This window comes from Vipera ursinii (genome assembly GCF_947247035.1).
Source record: "Vipera ursinii genome assembly, chromosome: 3".
Lineage (NCBI taxonomy): Eukaryota > Metazoa > Chordata > Lepidosauria > Squamata > Viperidae > Vipera > Vipera ursinii.
The window spans coordinates 5822092-5832036 of NC_139516.1; the positions used below are offsets into that span (position 1 = coordinate 5822092).

General features: G+C 46.2%; 1 protein-coding gene across 1 annotated transcript; it reads right to left on the bottom strand.

Moving 5' to 3' along the window:
* Positions 1-8733: 8733 nt before the first annotated feature.
* Positions 8734-9744, bottom strand: NPBWR2 (neuropeptides B and W receptor 2; the record flags this gene model as incomplete). The annotated part of the gene is made up of 1 exon (XM_083358117.1): positions 8734-9744. The coding sequence occupies one exon, from the start codon at positions 9742-9744 to the stop codon at positions 8734-8736; it is 1011 nt and encodes a 336-aa protein (XP_083214243.1).
* Positions 9745-9945: the final 201 nt, after the last annotated feature.

A 9945-nucleotide genomic window follows, 5' to 3' on the forward strand; every position in this document is an offset into this window, starting at 1 on the left:
GGAAATCCTGTTGAAAGAATAACAGAGCTGGAAGGGATCCTGGAGGTCTTCTAGTCCAACCCCATACTATCCCAGACAAACGGCTGTCCTGTCTCTTTTTGAAAGCCTCCAGTGACGGAGCACCCACAACTTCTGAAGGCAGAGCTGTTCCACTGGTTTACCGTCCTCACCGTTAGGAAGTTAACTCCAGGTTGCTTCTCTCCTTGATCAGTTTCCATCCCCTGTTTCTTCTCCTGCCTTCTGGTGCTTTGGAGAATAGTTTGATCCCTTCGCCGTTGTATGAGCCACAGGCGACGATTTCTGTTCTAGCTTGCAGCGGATGTGAATCAAAACCATGGTTTCCCACCGTTGGTATTGAACAGTAAGGATCCGGTTAAGGTCAAGGCTGAGAAACATAATTCACCCCAATCTCCGTTTGCAATTAACTAGCGGAGGAGTAAGAGTGATACGGGTTGCTGTGGCTTGGTAGCTGCATCAGACTGACTTGATATTCGTGGCACTTCTCATAACAACTCATTGCTTCGTTTTGACAAAGGGGGGGGGAAGAAACACTCTTCACGAAAGGCAAGGGACATTTGCTATCAAGGAGATAGCAAACGAAGCCAAGTGCATTTCCAGAGACTGCATAGTGCCACTTTTCACTGGCATTTGATATATAAGGTTTCTGGAGTATTGAATCCACAGCACCGACAATAGTTAACAGAATAACAGAGTTGGAAGGGACCTTGACGGTCATCTAGTCCAACCCCCTGCTCAGGCAGGAAACCCTGTACTATTTCAGACAAACGGTTGTCCAATCTCTTCTTGAAAGCTTCCAGTGTTGGAGCATTCGCAACTTCTGGAGGCAAGTCGTTCCACTGATGAATTGTTCTCACTGTCAGGAAATTTCTCCTTAGTTCTAGGTTGCTTCTCTCCTTGATAAAGCAGGACTAGAACTCCCAGTCTCCTGTGGATTGGTCCTAAGTCACCCAGCCAGCTTTCATGCCTAAAGTGGGATTAGAACTCATAAGTCTCCTGAGGATTGGCCCAAAATTGCCCAGCTGTAATCTAGTCAGGACTAGCTCTCTCTGGGTTTTAAGCTCAATGCCTTCACCATTACAGCAAACTTTCTCTCTAGAAAAGATGTTAGGCAGCTATAAAAGATGCTAACAGAGTCAGTCAAAGAGATTTGAGGGTTAATGCAGTTGCCACATGAAAATGGTGCTGCGGTGATCCTGGCAGATTTTTAGATTTTAAAAAGGAAATTCCTCCTTAGTTCCAGGTTGCTTCTCTCCTTGATGGGTTTCCATCCGTTGCTTCTTGTCCTGCCTTCAGGGGCTTTGGAGAATAGCTTGACTCCCTCTTCTTTGGGGCAGCCCCTGAGATATTGGAAGACTGCTATCATGTCCCCCCTCGTCCTTCTCTTCATTAAACTAGGTGAAGGTAAAGGTTCCCCCGCACATGCGTGCTAGTCATTTCCGACTCTAGGGGCCGGTGCTCATCTCTGTTTCAAAGCCGAAGAGCCAGCGCTTGTCCAAGGACGTCTCCGTGGTCATGTGGCCGGCATGACTAGATGCCAAAGGCGCACGGAACGCTGTTACCTTCCCACCGGAGTGGTCCCTATTTTTCTACTTGCATTTTTTACGTGCTTTCGAACTGCTAGGTTGGCAGAAGCTGGGACGAGTAACAGGCGCTCACTCTGTTACGCGGCACTCAGGATTCAACCCGCCAAACTGCCGACCTTCTGATCGACAAGCTCAGGGTCCTAACCCACTGAGCCACCACATCCCTTATTAAACTTACTAGACAGACCCAATTCCAGCAGCCGTTCCTTGTATGTTTTTGCCTCCTAATCATCTTTGTTGCTCTTCTCTGTGCTCTTTCTAGAGTCTCAACATCTTTTTTTTTATTGGATGCAGTATTCTAATCAAGGCATTATCAAGTGGCATTAAGATTTCCTGTGACCCACTGGCTCTGTTTGTCTGAATGATTGGTTCTGTTTAGTAGAATCGTAGGTTTGGAAGGGACCTTGGAGGTCTTCTAGTCTAGCCCCCTGCTCAAGGCAGGAAATCCTATACCATCCTGGACACACAGTTGTCCAACGTTTTCTTGAAAGCCTGGTCCAAGGATGGCTGGTATCCTAGGAACTTTCCTAGGAGATCTGGAGACATTTTTTTGGCCAGACAGAATCCGGAATTGCAAAAAATTCAGTAACTAGAACGTGCGGTTGATGTCTTTCTCATTGCAGAATCTTCACTTAACAATCAGTTGCTTAGGAACCGTTTCAAATTATAACACCCCTGCCAAAAAACATATTTACAGTCGTTTGCAGTGTTCCTTGAAGACGCAACAGCACTTTTTAATTATTATTAATTTTTTTTTGGCATTTACTTCAGGTTCCTAGCAAAAAGGCTCACTGAATAAAATGGACTCGCTTAACAACCACCGTGTTCACTTAATGGCCACTGCACAAATATTATAAAATCCGCAGCAGTCACATGGTGACCTGCTTAAGTTGTTAAGATTTGTTTAGAGCAACAAAGGTGATCAGGGGACTGGAGGCTAAAACATATAAGGAATGTCTGCTGGAATTGGGGATGTCGAGTTTAATGAAGAGAAGGACGAGGGGGGACATGATAGCAGTCTTCCAATATCTCAGGGGCTGCCCCAAAGAAGAGGAGATCAACCCATTCTCCAAAGCACCTGAAGGCAGGACAAGAAGCAACGGATGGAAACTAGTCAAGGAGAGAAGCAACCTGGAACTAAGGAGAAACTTCCTGATAGTTAGAACAATTAACCAGTGAAACAACCTGTCTCCAGAAGTTGTATTTATTTATTTTATTTTAATTCCATTTATATCCCGCCCTTCTCCGAAGACTCAGGGCGGCTTACGAACTTAGCAGTTTTGAATGCTCCAACACTGGAAGTTTTTAAGAAGAGACTGGACAGCCATTTGTCTGAAATGTTATAGGATCTCCTGCTTGAGCTGTGGGTTGGGTTAGAAGACCTCCAAGATCCCTTCTAACTTTTCTAGTATTCTGTTAATTATTGCAATTAGTTGCAACAGTAATTCTGGGCTTCATTACTGTCATAATAGATGGGAACCTAGATATGGTACTGCAGAAGCAAAATAGATGCCTCTGTCATAGCAGCCTAATAGAGTATGGACATCCCCCAAAATTAAATATTGAGACATCTATTTAGAATATGTTCAAAACAAAAGCTAGAAGGTCAGACACCATATATAAAAAAAATCCGTTTGGAGTGATGCATTTGGGTCAAAGCAGGAAGAACACTGAGTTCTCCATAGAAGTCCCAGTTGCCAAATATATATGTGTGTGTTTTATATGTGATTTATTTGTTCACAGAGAGGTGTGTTTTACCAGCATGTTAAAAATAAAGAGGAAAGAACATTCCTAGCCTGCAGAACTGTATGAGGCCATTATTCACGGGCAATCTGAGGACAGAGTCTACTTCTGCATTTGAGAGAAAGAGAGAGAGAGATAAGGCCGTTTGAGAGAGCACCTCCCTCGCAGGTCTGAACGAGAAACGTTCCATCTTTGCAAACAGGAATCTGACAAGATGCCACTCTGGAGTCACTTCCGATCACAAGGAAAGGAAAGGAAAGGAAAGGAAAGGAAAGGAAAGGAAAGGAAAGGAAAGGAAAGGAAAGGAAAGGAAAGGAAAGGAAAGGAAAGGAAAGGAAAAAGTAAGAAAGAAAGAGAAAGAAAGAAAGAAAGAAAAAACAGAGAGAAAGAAAGAGAGAGAAAGAAAAAAAGAAAGAGAGAGAGAAAAAGAGAAAGAGAAAGAAAGAAAGAAAGGAAAGGAAAGGTAGAAAGAAAGAAAAAGAAAAAAGAAAGAAAAAAAGAAAAAGAAAGAGAGAAAGAGAAGGAAAGGAAAGAAGAAAGAAAGAAAGGAAGGAAGGAAGGAAGGAAGGAAGGAAGAAAGGAAGAAAGAAAGGAAGGAAGGAAAGAAGAAAGAAAGAAAGAAAGAAAGAAAGAAAGAAAGAAAGAAAGAAAGGAAGGAAGGAAGGGAGGGAGGGAGGGAGGAAGAAATAAAGAAAGAAAGAAAGAAAGAAAGAAAGAAAGAAAGAAAGAAAGAAAGAAAGAAAGAAAGAAGGAAAGAAAGGTCATCTCCTGCTCTGATGGAATTAACTTTCTGTGACAGGTTGATCAACTTCAATTGTTGTGAAAGAAAAGATGGAGAGAAACATTTGTTATATTTTTTTTTCGGGGGGGGGGCGGGGGCAGGGGGAGTTGCAAAAAGAAGAAAAGGGAACAGTGTGGGGTCCTTGGTGCTCTCTGAGCTTGGCTGCTGTCTTGCAGACGTCTCATGACCTGACTAGGTAACCTCATCAGTGCTGGAGGGGAATGGGGTTTTGCTCTCTGTTTATGTAAAAAATGGCTTGCCCTGTCAGAGTTGGTGGCAGTGGTCTTGGTGGTTCCTTGGTTAGGCTGTGGTTTAATGTTAGATTGCTTGTCTGGGTTGGAGTTGGAGTCGTCTCCCTTCTAGCCCTGATGATGTTATCTAGCTGAAATATGAAATGTCTGCAGGAAAACAACCAAACTCAGAGAGCACCAAGGACCCCACAGTCCTCCTCACCACCACTCCACTCTCTTCTAGCACTGATGAGGTTACCTATTTGGGTAATGAAATGTCTGCAGGAAAACAACTAAGCTCAGAGAGCATCAAGGATCCCACAGTCCCCCTCCTCCTCCTCTTCCTCCTCCTCCATTCACTGATGATGTTACTTTTTTGGGTAATGAAATGTCTGCAGGAAAACAATTGAGCTCAGAGAGCACCAAGGACCCCACAGTCCTCGTCCTCCTCGTCCTCCTCCTCCTCCTCCTCCTCCTCCTCCTCCTCCTCCTCCTCCTCCTCCTCCTCCTTGTCCTCCTCTCTTCCTCCCCCCATTCCCTTCTAGCCCTGATGACGTTACCTAGTTAGGTTGTGAAACGTCTCTGCAGGAAAACAACTAAGCTCAGAGACCGTCAAGGATCCCACAGGAATGAACACGCCCAGTTGGCTGGCAACATCTTCTAGCTTACACCAGCTGACCTTGAAACAGTTCAGCGCTGTGAAATCAGGTTAATACCTGGATAGGAGGCTACAAAATATATATATATATATTCAGCCCAGTGGGTGGGTCTCTACTGCCGCCTCCAGGGTGAATCTACGTATGTGATCCGAAGAGTTGAAGCCGACTCAAAAGAAACTTCGTCGGGTTAGGCTGAACAGTTGAATGTATGTACATCCTTGCTTTTAGCTCAGGGTTTCTCAACCTCAGCAAGCTTAACGTGCGTTGGCCTCAGCTAGTCAGAATTCCTCAGCCCGCATAGGCATGTTGGCTGGGGAATTTTGGGAAGGTAAGGTTCACGCCTGCGGTTGTGAAACAGCGGCTTATGGACTATTCTGGAATTGTTTCTCTTCCCAGACGTCTTCGCCTGGAGACTGTCTTTGAATTGTGGCAGAATAAAAGGGGAAATAGTGTTTAAAAACCCAAAACAAACTAAAGAGGGTTTCAGCTGAAAATTTTTAGCTTCATTTCAGGGCGGAGGAGGAGATAGACGGAACATTGTTAGGGCCTAGCACAGTGATGGCGAACCTTTTACAGACCAAGTGCCCCAACTGCAGCCCAAAACCCACTTATGTATCGTCGGGTGCCAGGTGGCCGTGGCTGTTCTGTACCAGCCTGCTACCGGCCCTGCAGAAAAGGCAGGGACAACCCCTTTTACAAGAAGGCAAGAGGCTGGAATTAAGCCTGCCAAATTTATGAATACAAAAACAAACAAAACAAGACACAAACCAAGCAACAGGAGCTTTTCAAGCGGTTGCCTTCAGCAAACCAGCCCTCCCACGCATTCCCCTTTTATACAGTTCAGGGTGTGGCTTCTCTCTGCCTCCTTCCGAGGTGCCCCATTGCCTTCCTCTGTTTACTCCTAATTGACTGCCTCCTGCGTCGGGCGTCCTTGAACAGGGCCAGCTGTGGGTCATCTTCATCCACGCTGTCAGGCTCACACAGCTGGGTCTCCGTCGTGACCAGGTGGGAGGGGCCTGGCTGAGGGCTCTGTGGAGCCTCAAGGCCATCATCAGCAAGCTCTTCAACACCCCCCTCCTCCTCCTCCTCTGAGTCGTCTGACCCAACTGCTGAACCCACAGGCTGACCCTGAATCACAACAGTGGCCCATTGGGTGGGCGTGGCCCATTGGGTGGGCGTGGCCCATTGGGTGGGCGTGGCTGCAGTGGTAACGGCAGACTGGGTGGGACTAAAAAGTTCAATCAATCAATTCCAACTTTGCGAGGTCTTTTTTTTCCCCCGCAAGAAGTTGAAATTGATTGATTGAACGAACCTTTTTCCCCCCACATGGCGGCAGAAGCCTAAAGTGAAAAAGTTTTATAAAACCCAGCTGAAGACCTAGGACTGGGGCGATGGCGCGCGTGCCCACAGAGAGGGCTCTGTGCCACAGGTTCTCCACCACGGGCCTAGCAAAAAAGAAAAGTTGCAAGGATGTTTTTTATGCCTGGGAAAAAATCAACAGCTGAGTTTACACACATACACACACACACACACACACACACACACACACACACACACACACAGAGTCTTCTTGGCAGATATGGCAGCCTGTTTTATTCACTTGCGTTGCCAGTCTCCCACCAATTCCGAGGCCTCTTTAAAACAGAACACAAGAGTGATCCCCAAAGGTGCTTTTTCCAAAAGGCAATTGGACTTTTGATTTTTTTTTTCCCTCTGAAAAAGTTCTCCTTCTCATCCAAGAAATTTCTTCTGTTTTGAAGCTGAGGAACTGAACGGAATTGAAGAATTTTTCTTGGATGAGAACCGAAAGGTTTTCAAAGGAAAAACAAAAACAAGAAAGTCCAGTTGCCTTTTGGAAAAAGCACTTTTTGGGACAACCCTCTCGAAAGAAAGAAAGAAAGAAAGAAAGAAAGAAAGAAAGAAAGAAAGAAAGAAAGAAAGAAAGAAAGAAAGAAAGAGTAGAACAATAGCAAGAGCCCTTATATATCACTTCACAGTGCTTTACAGCCCTCTGAGCAGTTTACAGAGTCAGCATGTTATTTTACTGACCTTGAAGGATGGACAGCTACCTTGAGCTGGACAGGATCAAACTCCAGGCTGTGGGCAGAGTTAACCTGCAATGCTAATATGCATACTGCACACAATATCACTTTATAATGCAAACCTTTTGGATGTCTATGACCTTGAAGGGTGAAAATCGGAGGAGCTTTATTCATATACACAATGGGGCAAAAGAAATAAATAAGGACCCAGTCCCAGTTACTCAGACACCTCCCAAGTCTATTTTCATGCTATTTATTCATTGAGCAATTTTGTTCTCATCCACCAGGGGGCGGGAGAAGACCAGGATTAACAACATCACACCTGTTAAATTGGAAGCCTTGCCTTCTACCTTTCCTTGTTACATACATTTTAGGCACTGGACAAAGCAAAATTACCTGAAAATAATTTAAAGCAAGGCAAAACCACCAGGAACGCTGAAGTGTAAAGGTAGTCCTCGACTTACAACTATTCATTCGTTTATGGACCGTTCAAAGTTACAATTTATTTATTTTATTTTTATTTAATCCCATTTTTTTTATTCCATTTATATCCCGCCCTTCTCCAAAGACTCAGAGTGACTTACAAGCTTAGCAGTAGCCTTCATTCTATGTATATGCCTGCTTATTAGGGCTTTCACACACACCCCAAGTGGCATTATTACAAAGTCAGCTTAATTGCCCCCAACAATCTTGGTCCTCATTTTACCCACCTCGGAAGGATGGAAGGCTGAGTCAACCTTGAGCCTGGTGGGACTCGAACCTGCACTAATTGCAGGCAGCTGGTGTTACTTAAGGAGGCATTAGCCCACTGCTCCACCAAGGCTCCACCAATGGAGTGACTTATGACTGTTTTTCACACTTGCGACCGTCACAGCATCCTGGTGGTGAAAATTCAGGCGCTTGGCAACTGGCTCATATTTATGACTCATATTTATCACACATCACTCATCTGTGATCCCCTTTGACGACCTTCTGACAAGCAAAGTCAACGGGGAAGCCAGATTCACTTAACGACACTGTGGCTCACTTAGCAACCGCAGTGATTCCCTTTAGACCCCTGAGTGAGAAAAGTCCGCCCAATGGGGCAAAACTCACTTTAACCACGGCCCCGCTTAGCAGCAGAAATGTCGGGGTTCAATCGTGGTCGTAAGTCGAGGACTACCTGTACAGAGAATGATGCACAATCAGACTCCTCTTTTCAACATTAAATGCAATGCGGGCAAAGCTGTAGATTGATCTTTCTGGACCCCAATGCCCAAAGAGGTGTGTCTAAACCAGGGGTAGGCCACCTTGGCTCTTTTAGGACTCGTGGACTTCAACTCCCAGAATTCCTGAGCCAGCATGGGGGAACTATGGCCCCCTCATGACTGGTGGACTTCAACTCCCAGAATTCCTGAGCCAGCAGGGGGGAACTATGGCCCCTTCATGGCTCGTGGACTTCAACTCCCAGAATTCCTGAGCCAGCAGGGGGGAACTATGGCCCCTTCATGACTCGAGGACTTCAACTCCCAGAATTCCTGAGCCAGCATGGCTCAGCTTGGAAACCTCTCTCTTTCCCCTCAGCATGGCTGGCTCAGGAATTCTGGGAGTTGAAGTCCACGAGTCCTAAAAGAGCCAAGGTGGCCTACCCCTGGCTCTAAACCCAACATTGGGTCAGGAATCCAGGGTTTCGCCTCAAGCCGCTCTGCATTCTAACATCTTCCTGAAACTTTTCTGAAAGCTGTCATCCAGGAAGGCATACAAGAAAGGATTCAAGCAAGAATTGGCATAGCTCAGGCTGGTGATGAAATAGGAGAGACCAATGACCCCCGGGGTCTGGGGCACGTCTGTGGTCAAAGCCACAATGGTGGCCAGGTGGAAGGGTGTCCAGCAGAAGAGGCAGACCGCTAAAACGACGAAGACCATGACGGTGACTCTTTTTTTGGCTTTGTCCAAAGCTTTGGCATTGGAGTTTAAGCGCATGTGCCTCAGATTGTACAACATCATGGTATAAAGGGCGCAGATGGTGGAGACCGGAATGGCAAAACCCAAGAAGAGCGTGTAGATCCGGCTGGCTTTGAACCAGGACCTTTCTGGTTTGGGGAAATTGAGTCCGCAGCTTGTGATGTTCAAGTCGTCCTTGTAGACGTTGGCAAAGATGAAGAAAGGAAACACAATAAGGGTGACCAGGATCCAAACGCCGATGCTGATGATACGGGCCGCCCGGTAAGTACGATGTGGCATTCTCTTGGACCGGACGGTCGCTAGCACAACCAAGTACCGGTCAATGCTCATGACGGTGAGGAAATAAATGCTGGAGAAGATATTGTAATGGTCAACGGAGAGGATGATCTTGCAAAGGACCGCTCCGAAGGGCCAGTAGTGCAACAGGTGTTCGGCAATGTTGATGGGCAAGACCAGGGTGAAGAGGTCATCCGCAATGGCTAAGTTCAGGATGAACATGTTGGTGACCGTCTTCATTTTGGGAGCCTTCAGGATCACGTAGATGACCGCCGTGTTCCCGGTTAGACCCACCGCACAGATGACGGAGTAGATCACCGGGAGGACCACGTAGAAGTCTGGAGACTGAAATTCCTGGGATGTCAAGTTGACCGCGGTAGCGTTCTCATGGAAGCAGGCTTGGTCGGGTCCAAAGCTGGTGGCGTTGGTGCCCAGCTCTCCACTCTCTCTAGTATTGTTAGCCATGTCTCGACCTTCTGCTAAGAAGGTTGCCCTTCAAATGACATGACCGGTGAGGAAAGACTCAGCCGTCATGTTATAAAAAAAGTCCTTCTTGGCTCAGCTCACGTGAAGCGAAAGACAGCAAGGCAGACCACGGGAGCCAAGCAGGAGAACGACGAGCAGTTGCTAGGGTTACAAACACAAGAGTTGCTTGAGCTTTAAACA